Source organism: Poromitra crassiceps, assembly GCF_964638095.1.
Source record: "Poromitra crassiceps genome assembly, chromosome: 1".
NCBI lineage: Eukaryota > Metazoa > Chordata > Actinopteri > Beryciformes > Melamphaidae > Poromitra > Poromitra crassiceps.
The window spans coordinates 63,047,221-63,066,230 of record NC_139623.1 but is presented as its reverse complement, the minus strand read 5'-3'; the positions used below and the strand labels follow the sequence as shown (position 1 = coordinate 63,066,230).

The following is a 19,010-nucleotide window of genomic DNA, read 5'->3' as shown; positions in this document are numbered from 1 at the left end:
AATATCTCATTTTAAATCAACATTAGGATTATACTGTTGTGATGTCATTATTCAGTATCTTCTCCTTTTCTCACTAACTTCATGTCACCACCTGCTCTCCTGTCAGCATTCTAACTTACAAACACAAACTGTAGGTTTAGCCATCATGTTCTTTCATAAACAGCCTGATTGGAAAGAAAACATTGCCACTGAGATGTCACAACAAGCACTTTTATTATTATTATTTTGTATTTATTATTGCTGTTATTATTACAGTGCACACACACATGGTTATTCAATTATTGCACAAATCAATCAAGCAGTATTCAAGTCTGTTCGTACCTGAAATGTCTTCTTCCTGACTTTTGCCGTGGCAAAGCGTTTGACTAGAGTGGTGAAGTCCAATGTTCTAACAATGTCACTTTCTAAGTGGGTGAGCCTTTCTTGTCCCATTGTAGACCGTATCCTGTTCTTGACAAGCCCAAGTTTTGAAAAGGAGCACTCTCCAGAGGCATTTGTTACAGGGAGAGTTAATTTTCAAAAAAAAAATATATATATATTTTTTTTTAAGCCCGTTGGTAAAATCGGCCCTGCCGTGGCGCAGCCGGAACGCTGTGCAGACGGGCCTGGTGGGACCAAGGTGTAACTGTGGTATATTGACTGTGGTATCCACCTTATTTTTGAATGCCCCACTGTAAAAAATAATTGTGGGTACAAGGTCCGGTTTAACGTGACTCATTGTTGCCGCTTGCCATTTCCTTTGTTATACTCTGGCTGCAGACCCGAATTATAAACCGGAAGCTGGAGTCCGTTATAAAAGTTATAAATATAGTCACGTTATGGACAACTAACCAACGCTGGAGGTCCGTATGGAAACTCGAAATGTGTGTTACTCGAAATGGTTAAAAGTTAAATCAATTTGGTGGCGTTTTACTGCCATGTAACATAGCTAGCTAGCCGCTAACATTAGCCACAGTTAGTAGCCGACTACCCACAATGCATTACGTTATCCCAGCACCCGAACGACACGGCTGTAGAGCAGAATGGCTCTGTTGTAAAAGGGTAAAATCCTCATAGACGGGGGCTGGGGGGTTATCTAAATTGGTTACACCGGAAATAGAACCCATAGTTAACGTAAGGCAAAATGGCCGCCAAAAATAAGGTGGATATGCTCATTATACCACAGCAGTGAACCAATCAGATTGCTCGATTTGAGAGAGCCGTTTTATAATACAATGCATACTACAGTAGGCTACTACTATTATTACTATACAGTACTACCACAAGCCTACTACTGTAGCCTACTAACAATACTTTTCTTTTAAAGAGAGATTGGTGACCTGATAATCAAATAACCACAGCTGTTTTTTGTTTCTGTTTGTTTTGGCACAATCCAAGCTGAAAAATGTGTTCTGGGGCGCTTCTGGGTAGTAGGCCTAGTGATGCGCGGGTCACCCAGAACCCGCCGGGTCCCGCGGGCTGGCCCGCCCCGCAGGCGAGCTGGGTTGGCAAATTATGAAAATATCGCGGGTGCGGGCGGGGCAGGCTCAGAACGTGACAAAGCAACATTATTAACTCATTCATGGCCAGTTTAGGACTGCCAATATTTAGCTCAGGCCAAAGATTTTCATAATTGTTGGTCATCTTTCAAGACCCACAGTAAATTATCTATTAGCACCAAAGTGATTTGCAATACCTCAAAATGAAGATGTACGTCTCTGGGTTCACCAGGAAAAAAAAGTGAGCTTTTAGCATGTTCTGTACTCTACTTATAGCCATTTATATACACCCTGTTTTCACCAAAAAGGTCTCTCTGAGAAGAGAAACAGGAGAAAAGGCCATTTTTGTAAAGGACACAATCTCAGGCAGAACTCGCTCTCAATTCTTTTATTTTGAACTGTATTGACATCAGACATGTAAATATTATTCGTTATGACACAAATGACAATATATATATATATATATATATATATATATATATATATATATATATATACATGAAGTGCTTTTTTTACATTCAACAATACAGTTTACTCATTGTGAGTGAGTGTGCAGACAGACACACAGACAGACAGACAGACAGACAGACAGACAGACACACAGACAGACAGACAGACAGACACACACACACACACACACACACACACACACGATCCCCCTTTTATCTTCGTTACGTTGTTTCCGGGTCTGAGTACTGCTGGCGTCTGCTGCTGTGACTGCCGCTTCTGCCCGCGTCCTTACTTTTCGTTATTGTTAGCTGTTCGTGTGTTTATTTTGTTTTGTTCTGGTCCACCCGTCCTCGTCCATGTCTCCCTGTCCTATCCTCCCTGCTGTTTGATCGTTCCCGTTTTCCCCTCGGCTATTCAACACGTCCTCACCACCCTCTGGATTACCCGTCAAACTGATCGATCATTTCCTCATTCCTCTGCGTGTGACTCCGTCTCGTCTCTTTCGGGCTGGCACACAGGAACGGGGTCCGGGACCAGGATCGATCATGTTGGTCACGGGTTTGACTACCGCAAACAACTGATCCATGTCCGCTGCCCTGCAGCAAGGCGACCAGCTCGTGCAGCGCGCCGAGGGGCGTTTCAATGGCGTTTCTCCTCTCTGCACAAGGAAGCGTTTCTCCGTTTTCTGTTCTTTCCTCCTGCTCAATTTCAAAACAACAGCTGCGGTAGTTGTTTGTTCACGTGTTGTCGGCTTTTTCTTTGAGGCCAGGGACCTGATACCATGTCACAGGCTGGGGAAGTCTTTGAACTACGCGCTGCACTAATAAAAACAAAAACACGTCAAACACGTCTTTGGCGTGGAGGCACATTCCTGATAAGACGTTAAAGACGTCTTTGGCCATGAATGAGTTAAATCATTTAGGGACCGTTCGTTATTTAGAAGGGGGGTCACTGGAGGGATTTGGTGTGCTCTGAAATAAAAAGCTGTGCCCCTTCCCCGATCAAAATATATTTTTCCTTGACCCTCCCCAAGTGATTTGAAAAATATGATTAACCCTCCCCAAACAATATTGTGGCGAGCATGGAAGAATGCGGACTGACACCGATATCTTACTTTTAACCAAACATATGCAGAAACTTCCGGCCAGAGGTGATCAAACACACTAACAGTCTCAGTCGTGGTGGCTACATTGATAGTAAAACTAAACATCCTGGCCACACAAACATTGCCATTACCACATAATGCAATCAAAACATGAGCACAACATCACTAAACCACGTTTTTAACTGTAACAGTAATAAGCTTCCCACAAGAACATGAACTCCCATAATCCTTTGCGCTTCTTAGAGCAGAACGGTCACCAATCAGAGCGACCGCCTCCTCTGGTCGCTACATAATGCTATTTTCGCTTGTGAAACAATCTTCAGTCTGTGTATATCAATATTTGTGTTTAAATAGCAGTCAATGACTGATGGAAAAAAGTTAGCCGGTTCTATGTGGCGGACTCTCCACTCTCTGTCCCCCCTCTCTCTCTCTCACTCCCTCAGCAGACAGGCACAAAGCCACACATGTAAAATCTCCCAGCATCCATTGAGCTACATTTCGATAACAAATAGCATCCAAATTAGCCTAAATAGATAGAAAGGTAGATAGAAATAATGTTAACACAACATGCAATTGTCGAACATTTCAATATTGGACAAAATAAAATCTCGAAATCAAAACACAACCCTATGTGAAACATATATGTCATCCTGGTGGTATAAATATCCCTTGTAGACTTAACGTAATTTAGGAGATGAGTGAGCCGTAACTCGGTTCTACTGTGACTTCCTAGACTTATCTGGCACAACGATAGAGCCCATATATATTTTGTGATGCCATGTCTGTTTGTTTGCTAGACTTTTCGTGCTGGAAATGTAGCCTACTTCCATATTGTGGCACCTAGAGACCACAGCCACAGGCTCCAACGCCGTTAAGGCACACACACCAAGAAGCAGCTTAATATTGTAGCGACTCAGGTAATGACGTGTATTGTGGGGTCTCTGTGTTAACTAGGAACTAATGTGTGTGGGTGTGTTCCTAGGGGGAAGGGGGATATATGGGACCAGCGGAGGACGCGGATGTCTGCCCGGGGATCGGGTGGGTGTTGGCCGGACGCCGGCCCCCTGTGGAGGACATTTGCATGTTTTCCGGTGCCACGAAGGGACTGTGGGCCAGGTTTTCAAACCTGTGTCTAGATGAGGGGATGTTGGCGAAGACAGGGCACGGAAAAAAGGGGTTCCAGTGGGTTGTACGCCGTTGCCTGCGAGAGTTGGTGCTGCGGTGGGCACACAAGGGCCCTGGATCCGGTCATTTCGGGCCTGAAGAGACACTCCGCCGTGTTCGTGAACATTACTACTGGGGCAAACAAAAGGAGGACGTGCGGGGATACTGCAGTGCGTGTGAGGACTGTAGAGCACCGAAAAAGGGCGTGTGTTGACTGTAATGTGCTTCGGGTGGGACAGAAGCTGTAAAAGGGGGGATGGAAATGGTGGTGGTCGAAAGGAAGGTAATGAAGGGGGAAGAAAAAAGAAAATAATGTAAATGTGGGGGTTATTGGTGGGTTGAAATGTGTGTAAAGAAAAGAGGGAAAACGTAACGGGCTATTGTGTTGAATTTAAATGAATGTGTGAAAAAGAAGGAAATAATGAAAACTAGACATTACGGAGTACCTGATGAAAGCTAGACATTATGACGGGGGTGCGGGAAAAGAAAAGACTGCTGTTGGAAATGTTAATTGAAATGTTGTGTTGGGTGTGTTTTGGTACAGGGGGGATATGTGTGGGTTGTGGGTGTCGCGTGGGAGTGACAATTAAAGTTGAGTGGGGGATATGTAGCGAATCAGGTAATGACGTGTATTGTGGGGTCTCTGTGTTAACTAGGAACTAATGTGTGTGGGTGTGTTCCTAGGGGGAAGGGGGATATATGGGACCAGCGGCCGCGTGGCGGAAGGCAGTCAGGCTATGTGAGGGAGCTGACCGGGTGGTTGCATGAAGAGCTAGCAGCGAAGCTAGTGGCTAGGAGCTGTTGTGAAGCCAAGAATAAAAGCCTTGTACCAACTTCAAGTCTCCGGTTCCTTGGGCGAATACCCGATTCGCTACAATATTAAAATAGGAATCTTTATTATCGACAAAAATATATATATATGTTTTAATTAAAACAGCTCATAGCATCACAGCACAGGTTGGTTGACACTTGTTACATATCACCACGTCATGATAGCACGCAGCAACAATAATTACGTGTAAGGGCTCCCGCAGGATGGTGGTCTTACACTAAGTTATACAATCAAATCAAACTAATGTATCACAATGAGTCAGCCACTCGTTACGAAAGACACCTCTGGGGCTCGCGCTCCCGAAAGAAAGCAGCAACAGCACACCAGCCTGTCGCAGCCTCGCTGGTATGAACGTATAGGTTACCCCAGCGGTGCGTACAAGACCCCAGCCCTCCGTCGAGGCAAACAGAGCCCAGCAGCAGTGGAATCACCAGAAAAGCGCCACTGATTCGCCAGATACTGTACACGCCTACTGTCTAGATAGGCCAAGCACAAAGATCGACAGATCAGACGGCCAAAGAGAAACAATACACCGGGACATACCAAACAGTTTGGACAGGAGGGGTGTAAATGAAGCAACTCAGTAGTTGTTGAAGTCCGAAAAGCAAACATTACACACAAACAAAAAGTTTATATATTTTTATCTAATCAAAATTGTATACCCCTCCCCTGGACTCAAATTAAAGAGAGTGTACCCTCCCTCAAACTAAATTTAAAACAAGATTACCCTCCCCTATTTTCCTCCAGTGGCCCCTTCCCTAAATAACGAACGGTCCCTTAGAGCAGTGAAACACGCAGAGTAATAAACCTTAAAGGTCCTTACACATCGGCAGCATTTTGTTCGTGCAATTAATTTGCACGTCAATAATATTTTACGAGCCTATATCAGTCAATGCAACCATGCATACCAACGGCGAAGTTTCGCTGAGCGTTATTGCGGTGTTTATTTTTTCGAACCACGGTCGATTTTTCAGAAATTCGCTTCCGACGTGTACACATCTGTGGCTGTGATTGACAGGTGGGTCAAAACTCGCATCGCAATTTCGTGCCGTATATTTGCATCGCTCTTGATGTGTAAGGACCTTAAGACGTGAACTCTCTCTCACACACGTAGGCCTAATCAGACAGACTCCTGCTGCACTCTCTATAGCCTACATGGAGTAAAGAAACGCTTCAATGAGGTAGCCTATGTGTTCTCAAAACAAACATTTCGGAAGGAGTATTCGCTGTAACTATTATTTGAAGTCTCCATAAAACGAATGCCACCGCAGATTTTCTGTTGTGGACTCTGTCATGTACTGGATTCCGATTGGACCATAAAGGTCACATGTACAATGATACCGGAAGTGTTAAGAACACACTAGACGGGACAGCCAGAAGGCATGGTGTCAACAGGTCCGTGACAGACAATAAAGCAAGTAAATGAATAAGCTGTCTAATGATTCAATTCAGGTTGCACTATCTAATTAAGTATTAAGATAGGCACACAACAATGGCGACGAGGACGTCGGACCTTTGCAAGCAGTAAGAAGGAAACGTGCAAGAACAGCTCGTTAAGTAAGCTAACTCAGCGTGAGCTACAGTTAGCATGGAGAAGTCAGGACTTCAGCCGTTCGCATGTTACACAGACCCAGCTACGCTTGGACCAGGATGGGCGCGTTGGCTGACATCATTTGAGTTATTTGCGGATGGAAAAGGACTGATCATTAATGACGATGCAACGGATGTTACTAAACAGAGGAGAAGAGCTCTACTTTTGCATCTCGCCGGACCGGATGTCCAGGATATATTTTCAACGTTGGAGAGGACGGGAGACGTGACGGACTACACGGCCGCAGTAAATGCACTAGATGCATACTTCGTTCCCCAAGTAAATGCAGCGTTTGCCCGACAGACGTTTCACAAGTTGTACCAGAAACAAGGTGAGACTGTGCAACAATTTTCTACACGTCTGAGACAGACTGCAAGGGACTGTGATTTTCGTGCAGACACAGATAACCAGATAAGAGATGCAATTCTGTGCAAGAGTACTTCAGAATATGTGCGCAGAAAATTGCTGGAAGAGGGGAATAGACTGACGCTCGCACGCACGTTAGAGTTGGCCTCACAGTGTGAGAGGATTGAGGAGCAGATGACTGTATGTCTCTCAATGGAGAAAAGAGGGAAACAGAATCTGTGCATCATGTCACACAAGAAGGAGGGAAATACATGAAACCAAGAGGAAGGAGAATGGAAAGAGAAGAGGGCAGAACGGAGAGAAAGTGTTACAGATGTGGATACACTGATCATATGGGAAAGGATCCCAAATGCCCTGCACGTGGACAAACATGTCGCAAGTGCAATGGAAAAGACCATTTCTCCAAAATGTGCAAAACAAAAGGAACAAGGAAACAAAATGTGAACACTGTTGAAGAAGAACAGAAAGAGTTTGCATTTATTGTAAATGATGACAAAATGTCTGAGAAACTTACTTTTTGTGTAGGGGGAGTAGACTTAGAAATGTTAGTCGACTCAGGTGCTAAAAGTAATATTATGGGAGAAAATGTATGGGAGAGACTGAAGGCAGAAAAGATAAAATGTAAATCATATGTGCCAAAAGAACAGAGAAATCTGTACCCATATTCATCCAATCAGTCACTGCAAGTAAAGGGGGCATTTAAATGTGAAATCACAATTGGTAATAGAACTGAACATGCAGAGTTCATTGTGATTAGAGGCAATGGTGAACCACTCTTGGGGAGAAACACAGCTATAAAGCTAGGGGTGTTGAAAATAGGTGAAAATGTCTTAGTTGTTACAGACGTTAAAGACAAACTCAAACAACAATACCCAGATGTGTTCAAGGGAGTGGGAAAGTTAAACACAAAGCAGATTAGCTTATACATAGATCCAAAGGTGAAACCAGTGGCTCAGCCACTCAGACGCATACCATACAGCCTCCGGGAGCCTGTGGAGAAAAAGATAAAAGAATTGATGGACATGGACATTATCGAACGTGTTGAAGGTCCCACCCCATGGGTGAACCAAGTGGTTATACTCCCAAAGATAGAGAAAGGTATAGAAAGATATCAGGATGTGCCTGGATATGAGAAGGGCCAATGAGGCGATCGTGAGGGAACGATACCCTATTCCTACAGTAGATGAACTACTCCAAGGCATGAGTGGCTCCGCTATATTCAGCAAGCTAGACCTAAAATGGGGATATCATCAGTTAGAACTGACCCCAGAATCAAGGGAGATAACTACATTTGCAGTAGGCTACACAACGGAGTATACAGATACAAGAGACTGATATTCGGTGTGTCATCAGCCAGTGAGCAATACCAACACGAAATAGCCAATGCACTAGCTGGCATAGAAGGTGTAGAAAACATCTCAGATGATGTAATAGTGCATGCGCCAAACCAGGAAACGCATGACAAGCGCCTGCATGCTGTCATGAAGAGACTCTCTGAATGTGGACTAACACTGAATTCAGACAAGTGCCAGTTCAACATGGACAGACTAGTGTTCATGGGGATACTTCTGTCACAGAAAGGCATCGGACCAACAGAAGAAAGAGTGAGAGCTGTAATGGAAGCCAGAGAACCAGAGAACGCCACAGAGGTGAGGAGCTTCCTGGGACTCGTCAGATACAGTAGTAGGTTCATATCACAGTTTGCAACACTGTCAGAGCCGCTACGACGTCTGACCCGAAAAGACACTACATTCAATTTTGGAACAGAACAGAAACAAGCTTTCCAAATTTTAAAGAATGAGCTAGCCAAAGCCATTACCCTAGCCTACTTTGATAAGAAAGCACCAACTAAAGTAATTGCAGATGCAAGTCCTGTAGGTTTAGGAGCAGTACTGGTGCAGGACCAACAGGGGGAGATGGTACCTGTATGCTATGTGAGCCGCAGTTTGACAAGCTGTGAGAGAAGGTACTCTCAAACAGAGCGTGAAGCCTTAGCTCTAGTGTGGGCATGTGAAAGGCTACATCCATATGTGTATGGCAGGAAGTTTGATCTAGTCACAGACCATAAGCCATTAGAAGTCATATACAGGCTATTGTTGATGACTTCCGGTGGCTGCCCAAGCGTGATGCACGCGTAGTTCTGAGCTCCGTCTCAAAAGTCTGAATATCTTCAGAATATCCTTCAATTCAGAGACTAACCTAGTTCAAATCTGCATCTAAGTGTAATCGGTGCTTCTGGTGTTCAAGAATGCCGGCGAGAAGGCAGGGGAAAGACGGAAAAGGCGAGTTTGAGGAACCAACAAATGCAGCCATATTGTTGGCGTTGCAGGAACAAGAGGACCGCATGACAAACAAAATTAAGCTGGCCGTGAAAGAAGCAGTCACCGATGAAATGCGAGTCTTAAAAACTATGATTGAATCCTCAAACGCAGCGGTCGCCAAACTCGGCCAGGATATCATTCACCAAGCCGAAGTTAGTAAAACGCTGCAAGGGAGACTTGATACTACATCGGCTTCCATGAGAGCGGTCAAACACGATGTGGGTGGTCTTCAGAAAGACGTGCTGGATCTTCGTCTAAAACTCGCTGAGATGGAAGATAGATCACGGAGATGCAACGTCCGACTAGTTGGTCTGGCTGAATCAGCAGAGGGTGAAAACTCCATTCAGTTTCTGCAAATAAATCTACCAGTGTGGATCCCATCACTGGTAGGAGAAAACATTGAAATTCAGCGGGCTCATCGCATCTACACCTCCCGGGGAAACAGCAACCGCCCCCGCACGCTCATTTTCCAATTACTTCGGTATCAGGACAGAGAAAAGATCCTCAATGGAGTCAGGGCCCGCTCGGCGGTGCCCACACACAAATCATCAAATGAGGGTCAGACGGTGACATCTAGGCTACTCTTCTTCCCAGACTACAGCAACGACACCGCGCAGAAGAGAAGAGCCTTCGACACAGTGAGGAAGCAGTTTGCCAACAAAGGGCTACGCCCGTTTCTGAGATATCCAGCAACCCTGAAAGTCAAGTATAATGAGAAGCAATATTTCTTCGAAAACGTAGCTGATGCGGAGGAGTTCATGTCTACACTCGACCAGCCTTCACACTCGACATCCCACAGTGCCACTGCCAGCGTTCCCCACACATCCACTGAGGGAGACCCTAATGACGCGACGGCTTCCCCCTAACACACCAGCTGACGATGACATCACAATAGACACTCGGGACATTTTCAAGGCAAACATCTGATCCGGACAGTGAAGCGTTTCGGGATGGTAAGCGCAGCAACCCCATGCCAGAAACGTGCATGATGAAGCAAAGGCCATCTCATATTAAACTATAACTGCATAGAGAGTAGAGTGTTGTTGTTGTTGTCGCGGTATGCTATGTGTATGTGGGTATGCGTGTAGGTGCATATATGTGTATACATGTGTGTGTGTGTATACATGTATGTATATATATTGAGAAAAAAGAAAGAAAAAAATAACTCACAATCGTGCACAACAGGCCTATTTTGTTTTGAATTAAAGTACTAGTGACTTTTTTTCTTTTCTCTCTACTTTTCTTTCTTTTCTTTTTGTATTAATGACATAAGTCACACCAAATATCTGGCCTAGAAATCAACATGGTTAGAGACTTACTTTGTTTTAGAAAATTTGAACTAGCAATGTTTCTGATCCCTATATGGGCTCGGACTAGGGACGTGAGTCACTGTTGAAAGCCACTGGTAGCTAGTAGATTTTTATTTTCCCAGCCTAAGAGCACACACCTAATCTCTTGCGGATGGAATGTTTTGTTTTTATGTGTGTATCCCCAAAGCCTTGCCTTTTATGTATCATATTTTTTGTTTCATGTTTGAAAGGTATATTTTTGTGTAGACTTCAATATTGTATCCTTAAGACCACACAATGGCACGCACCTAGTTATGAATAGCCCACTCAATGTAATGTCATGGAATGTCAGGGGCCTAAACTCACCCGTTAAACGCACTAAATGCTTAGAATTCCTCAAACGAAAAGAGGTTTCGATTGCCTTGATCCAAGAAACACACCTGAAAATAAATGACATTAATAGATTCCAGAACAAATTCTACAAGTGTGTTGCTTACTCCTCTGCTGCAAATAGGTCAAAAGGAGTCGCTATTCTATTCAGGAGGAATTTGGGTGTGAATATTGATAATTTTGGTAAAGACGATGAGGGAAGAATGACATATGTTTGTATTACAATTAATAATACGAAGATATGTCTTGCTTCAATTTATGGCCCCAACGTCCATGACCCAAACTTTCTTAGCATGGTTTCTAACACTCTTTTAGACATGCCTGAACATCAATTTATAGTCGGGGGTGATTTCAATCAGGTTTGTGATACAAACCTAGATAAATCAATGAACATACGTCCAACTCAAGAAACACCCTGTGGGATTAACGCATTTATTTCTGATTTGAATGTTATTGATCCGTGGCGCTCACGTAACCCAACGACTAGGAATTACACTTTCTTCTCTGCTAGACATAAGACATACTCGAGAATTGACTATATATTTGTGTCTCCTCATTTGAACCAGTGCATTAACTCTACTGATATACTTCCTATTATAATATCAGACCACGCCCCAGTGATATATAACTTTCTGATCATGCAGGGCAGCCAAAAACATGCACATAGATGGCGCTTTAATACAACATTACTCCAAAATTCGAATTTTTTGAAGCAACTGAAAGATAATCTTAAAGTATTTTTAGAAATTAATTCAGAGACAGCATCCTCACCCCAAATACTTTGGGAAACGACTAAATGCTTTATAAGGGGAGAATCGTCTTCATTTGCTTCTCATTTAAAGGCATCCAGAAAACGTAGAGTCACACAATTGGAAAGTGAAATACAGACGCTAGAATCTGATCGGAAGCATCAGTTTTCTGATCAGACTCATGCAACTCTCTCAGCACTGAAATTTGAATTAAATAATTTACTCAAGACTAAAGCTGAATTCATAATTCACCGCACTAGAGTTACATATTACGATCAGAGCGAGAGGGCAAGTAAGCTTCTAGCTGCTAAGCTAAGACAAAATGAATCATTTTCCACCATTAATGCAATCCAAACTTCATCAGGCCCAATTACCTATGATCCAGGTGAAATAAATGACACTTTTAGGCTGTTCTACGCTCATCTCTACACAGCTGAACCTGCCCCTGATTTGACTGCCCTTAAATTATATCTGTCAGAGCTCAATTTACCTTCATTGACTGCTGAGGATGCAGATTGCCTTGATGCACCACTCACTCTATCTGAACTTAAAAAGGCTTTGAATTCGATGCAAAAGGCAAAATCACCAGGCCTCGATGGTCTACCTCCGGAGCTGTACCTAGAATTGTGGGATATTGTTGGACCACTCCTCTTAGATTCCATCAACTATGCTCTGCATACTGGGTCATTTCATCGTGACCAAAATACGTCACTTATATCAGTATTACTTAAAAAAGGCAAACCACCTTTGAGATGTGACAGTTACAGACCAATATCACTTATTACAACAGAGCTGAAGCTATTTGCCAAAGTTTTAGTTGAAAGAATAGAGCCATATGTGGGCAAGCTAATTCACCATGACCAAACAGGGTTCGTAAAGGGGAGACTTGCGTCAGACAACATCAGACGGCTTTTCCACATCATACACGCATCTGAATCAGATGCCCATCCTGCAGCTGTATTCAGCCTGGATGCGCAAAAAGCCTTTGATAGGGTGAGTTGGGAATATCTGTGGGTGGCTCTAGAGGAATTTGGATTTGGCAGAAATTTTATATCCATGATTAAAACACTTTATACTAACCCTTGTGCAGTTGTGCAAACAGGCAATATCCTGTCTAAAACACTCCCCCTACAACGTGGTTCTCGTCAAGGCTGCCCGCTATCCAGCTCGCTCTTTGCGCTATCACTGGAAGCATTAGCTCAAGCAATTAGACTAAATCCCCACATTTCACCTATCAGTATACAAGGTACACAACATAAAATTTATCTTTATGCTGATGACGTGTTACTTTACTTTACCAATATCTCCCATTCTTTGCCTCAAATACTACAAGTTTTTACACAGTTCAGTCAATTCTCTGGTTATAAGATTAACTGGGATAAGTCTCTTCTGGTTCCTCTGAACACCTCAGCAAAAGACTTGGCATTACCAGTCATTCCACACATTGAGTGGCATAACACTGCTTTTACATACTTAGGTTTGAAGATAACCAGCTTTTCTGATATATCACGAATAAATTATGACAAACTCAAACTGGAAATTTCATCTGATATTCAGAGATGGTCTAAACTTAAAATGTCCCTACAAGGCAGGATTGCAATAATGAAGATGAATGTTCTTGGTAGATTAAATTTTTTATTTTCTATGATCCCTATACCTCCACCAGCTAAATATTTTGATGACTTACATTCTCTGACTTCTAAATTCATTTGGGATGGCAAAAGACCTCGTATTCGGTTGTCTACACTTCAACGCTCAAAAGCCTCTGGAGGTTTGGGGTTACCTGATTTCAAATTATATTATTGGTCATTCCAGATAAAGTCACTGACAACTTGGTGTGACGAGGAAGCGGTTACACCTTGGCGCCAGATAGAGCAGGAACTGGTAAAACCACACAGATTGGTGGATGTACTGCTCTGTGGAGTAAAACCTAGATCAGCAAGCAGACTGTTTGGTCCAATTATAGGTAGCTCTTTACAAACTTGGTTTGATGTACAGAAATATATGGGTTGTAATGTCAAACTCTGTGTTCGTTCCCCAATTTGGTACAACTATAATCTACTTCAGAATTTTGGTCCATACTTCAAAGATAGCTGGGCCTCTAAGGGGATTCACAGCCTTCAGGATCTGTATGATGAGAATGGACTACTCTCATTCCAAAAACTCAAAGAGACTTATTCCCTTCCTGGATTTTCCTGGTTCCTGTACCTGCAATTGAAATCAGCAATTCGTGCACATGGAGTGCCGTGGAATGCACCTTTACCCTCTCATCCATTGAACACCTGGATTAGCCCTCAAACATCCTCCATTGGACTGGTGTCCAAGATCTATAATGATTTAATCTCTAAAAACTGCATAACTCTGGGGGTGATTACCTCCTGGAATCGGGACCTCGAGGGACAGGACCCTCCGCTTGACTCGGACAATATTTGGACAAACATCTTCATCTCATCAAAAAACCCGGCACATCAGCTCATTCATTACAAATTTGTTCATAAATTTTATGCTACACCATACAGGCGCTTCAGGATGAAGCTTATAGATAGCCCAAACTGCACTAAATGTAACCAGAACACGGTTGGAACATATCTTCATGTTTTCTGGGAATGTCCTTCTGTTTGTAACCTTTGGTCCAAGGTGGCGGAGAGCCTTGAGAATATTCTGAAATTCCCAATTCCTAAACAACCTATGTTATTTCTTTTCAATGATGATTCTACTCTTAGTGATAATACCACGTTAGCCTTTAGGAAAATTATTTTCGCAGGCTTAACTGCCGCCAAAAAGACCATAATTCACTCATGGTTCACCCCCGACCCCCCATCAGCAAAAGAATGGTTGAATCATTTAAGGGACATTGCCCTCATAGAAAGATCGTTAGCTGTAACTCATAAAGCGCGGGCATCAACTGTAGAGGCCTGGGACATCCTTATTGGTTCTCTCTCAAACCCAGAGCCTCTTGTTCAGATCTAAGGTGTCACTCTGATAGGATATAAGATCTACACATATACACATTTCTAGTGTCCATATTTTTATTGTACTTGTACTTTTTTTAATTTTTTTATTATTATTGTTTTGTTTGTCCGTTTCCCTTAAGTTTTTTTTTTTTTCTCTCCTTACTCCTAACATGTATTTTTAATTTTCTCTTTGCAAGGCATTGGTGATATAAATATAGCCTGTCAATTGTTGTATGTATGCATATGACTCCTTGTACTATTTATAGTACCACTGTAATGATCTTCATTTGACAAAATTGAATAAAAATTTGATCACAAAAAAAGAAAAAAAGAAGTCATATACAGTCCCCGATCTAAACCATGTGCACGCATAGAGCGATGGGTCCTTAGACTGCAGCCATATAACTTCAAGGTGGTGTACATACCTGGAAAACAGAACATAGCAGACCCGCTATCAAGGTTGCTAGGGGATACAACACAAACTCAGATACACAAACATGAATCTGATGAGTATGTGAGATTTGTAGCGATAAGTGCCACACCCAAAGCCCTTACTACCCGAGAGGTAGAAGAAGCTTCTGCTACTGACCCAGAACTAGTGGAAGTACGCAAAGCAATTGAAAACGGACACTTTGAAAACTGTAAACCATACGCACCAATTGCAAACGAACTGTGTGTAGTGGGATACATAGTATTACGAGGAAATCGCATAGTGCTGCCACAAAAGCTACAAGCGAGAGCACTTATGCTTGCTCATGAAGGACACTTGGGAATAGTGGGAACCAAGCAACATCTCAGGACCAAAGTTTGGTGGCCTGGCATGGACAAAGCAGCTGAAAGACATTGCAAAGCATGTCATGGATGTCAGATTGTAGCCAGACCCGACCCACCAGAACCACTGAGAAACACAACCTTATCGGACCGACCCTGGCAGGATGTCGCCATAGATCTGCTAGGACCACTGCCGACCAATCATTCCATACTTGTGGTAGTGGATTACTACAGTCGCTACTATGAGTATGACGTTTTGACTTCCACAACTGCAGAGAAAGTCATCGACAGTCTCGAGTCAATCTTCAGCAGACATGGATTACCCGTCACCTGCAAATCAGATAATGGACCGCAGTTCAAATCTGACACATTCAGGGAATACTGTGAAACAAATGGAATCAAACACTTGAAGACAACGCCAAAATGGGCTCAAGCGAATGGAGAAGTTGAGCGCCAGAACTCATCACTGATGAAGAGGATCAAAATTGCACAATCAGAAGGACTGGACTGGAAACGTGAACTAAGAAGATATGTGACTGTGTACCGGAGCATTGAACATGCTACCACAGGGAAAAGTCCAGCTGAACTTCTCTTTAATCGAAAAATAAGGGGAAAGTTACCAGACTTCTGTGATTCACACTCAACAGCACTGGATGTACGTGACAGAGACGCTGAGCAGAAAGGAAAAGCAAAGTTATATGCTGATGAACGAAGAGGAGCTCAGTATTCAAATGTGGACATTGGAGATACAGTACTCATACAACAGGATAAAGTGGACAAGTTCACAACACCGTTCAACGCAACACCACACAAAGTTGTGAGCAAGACAGGAAATCAAGTTGTGGTTGAATCTCCAACTGGAGCATGCTATAAGAGGAATACCACACATGTGAAAAGATATGAGACAAACAAGGCCAAGGAAACACACAATACACAGGAGGAAACACTGGGAGCTGAGGACAGTATACTGGACGCGGACACACACGCACAGATGAACGTCACTCAGACACAGTACCAGGACACTCAAATGACTGATATATCAAGGGCCAGATCACAGAGGATTAAAAAGGCCCCTGACAAGTATTCTGATTACATGTTGGAGTAAACTGGAGAAAAAAAAAAAAAAAAAAAAAAAAAAAAAAGTGTAATGTTGAAAACACAAGTTAAATGATGGTTTCTAAGCTAAAGAAAACAGCTGTTATGAAAAAAGAAAAACATTAACCACTTATGTATGAGACTATACATTGTTTGTAAAGTGGATGTTTATTTCCAAGAAAAGGGGGGATGTCATGTACTGGATTCCGATTGGACCATAAAGGTCACATGTACAATGATACCGGAAGTGTTAAGAACACACTAGACGGGACAGCCAGAAGGCATGGTGTCAACAGGTCCGTGACAGACAATAAAGCAAGTAAATGAATAAGCTGTCTAATGATTCAATTCAGGTTGCACTATCTAATTAAGTATTAAGATAGGCACACAACAGACTCGACTGTGATCTATTTGTCAACTTTACTGCAACGTGAGTAGGCTGTGACCAATTGAGAGCGCATGAGGTAATTAAAAGAAATCAGACAGCGAGTCTGAAGCCGTATCTGCAAGCCGTCTGCGCACCTTGTGCACTACTATGTTTAGTACTACTGCAACGTGACCAATTGAGAGCGCATGAGGTAATTAAAAGAAATGGGGAAGAATAAGAGCTGTTTCTGTAGCCTACCTCTACCTGCTACCTCCATTTGAAGACCTTGGATTAATTGAAGAAAGACCGACATGAAAGCAGCCGCCACTCATCCAGAGCAATACAACTGTTGTCGCGCACGGCAGTATGTGAGTGTCTGTGTGTGTGTCTGTGTGTGTGTGTGTGTGTGTGTGTGTGTGTGAGTGTGAGAGAAAGGGGGGAGAGAGACAGAGTTATTAGCTACTTTGCACACCTTGGAAGCTCTGCTGTGCTCCTCCTGAGTCCGGAGACATATTACATTAAATTGGCCGTTGCGGGCTGCTGGGTTGGGTTGGGTTCGGAATTTTCAGATATTTTAACGGGCTGGGCGGGGCGGGCTGGCTCCAATGACGGGTTGGGTTGGGGCGGGCCTTAAAAAACCCTGACCCGTGCATCACTACTGGGTAGTGTAGCGGTAAAAGACTCTGGTTTAATTCCCGGTAGGTACTTCCGGCTTGGTCAGACGTTCCTACAGACACAATTGGCCGTGTCTGTGGGTGGGAAGCCGGTGGGGTGTGAGTCCTGGTCGCTGCACTAGCACCTCCTCTGGTCGGTTGGGGTGCCTGTTCGGGAGGGGAGGGGAGCTGGGCATGTTACATCCTGCCAGTGAAACTCTTGGCTGTGAAAAGAAGCAGCTGGCGACTGCACATGTACTGGAGGAGGCATGGTGCTAGTCTATGGCTCTCCCCAGATCACATGTACTGGAGGATGAATGGTGCTAGTCTATGGCTCTCCCCAGATCACATGTACTGGAGGATGCATGGTGCTAGTCTATGGCTCTCCCCAGATCACATGTACTGGAGGATGCATGGTGCTAGTCTATGGCTCTCCCCAGATCACATGTACTGGAGGATGCATGGTGCTAGTCTATGGCTCTCCCCAGATCGGCAGAGGGGGTGAAGCAACGACCGGGACCGCGGGGGGAAATTGGCCAAGTACAATTGGGGAGAAAATGGTAGAAAAATCACAAATAAAATATAAAAAACTTTTTTTTGGTAGGCCTTGTTCTTCGCTGGTACGTGGCGAGCGATCAGGCTAATGTATTCACTGTGCTCTGTGTGCTGCAGTGCAGTTCTGTCCTCTTACCTGCTGGGGGAGACGCTGAACGCCATGGGGAAGCTGGGCTGCCTGCTGTGTGTGCTGGGGAGCATCTTATTGGTCATCCACGCCCCGCAGGAACAGGAAGTGACATCGCTGCAGGACATGACTGACAAGCTGCTGGAACCTGGTGAGAGGAAGTGAAGGGCAAAACCAGAGGCTTTCTGAAGCTCAAAACAATCCAACCAACTACTTCAGGAAATGATTCACTGTTTCAAAATGCTCGAAAAAGACGCGTGACAGCGTCATCTGCTGGTCAAATGCATGTAGGCCTAAATGCAATAGGAAGACCCAATACATTAGTGTTGTATTGAATACAACACCTATGATTAAACGATTTGGAAGTGACTTATTTTCATAGGCATCAGTGTTGGGCAAGTTACTCAGTAATGATTTACTTATTACTCCTTTAAAAAGTAATACAATTGCTTTACTTATTACTTGGTATCAAAAGTAATTAGTTACTTCACCCATCACATGACTAGATTACTTTTGCTACCCCCCTTCCAAAAAAGTGAGGTACAACCTGTTTAGGCAGCTCCTTTTAGAACTGAATCCACTCTATAGAGACACTGCGGAGCACGTCACAGTTGGAAGTGAATGGAAAGCTTTCTCTAATAATGGGTGTGGCCGATTTCATGCAGTGGCCCCTATTCTCCCACAGGCCTTCGGCGCTAAAACGGGCCTTCGGCGCTAAAAAACGTGCCTTGCACCTGCCTCGGGAAGATATCA

At 43.6% G+C, this 19,010-nt stretch overlaps 1 protein-coding gene across 4 annotated transcripts in view; it reads left to right on the top strand.

The window, feature by feature from the left end:
- The window catches only part of nipal4 (NIPA like domain containing 4), an 86,800-nt gene that overhangs the window by 55,469 nt on the left and 12,321 nt on the right, over positions 1-19,010 (top strand). For 3 of the 4 annotated variants that reach the window (XM_083643875.1, XM_083643876.1, XM_083643874.1), the window contains one exon: positions 18,248-18,408. In XM_083643875.1, coding sequence (XP_083500001.1) covers positions 18,248-18,408 — 161 coding nt within the window. The remainder of the gene's footprint in view (positions 1-18,247; positions 18,409-19,010) is intronic. The other variant, XM_083643877.1, reaches the window with a different exon arrangement.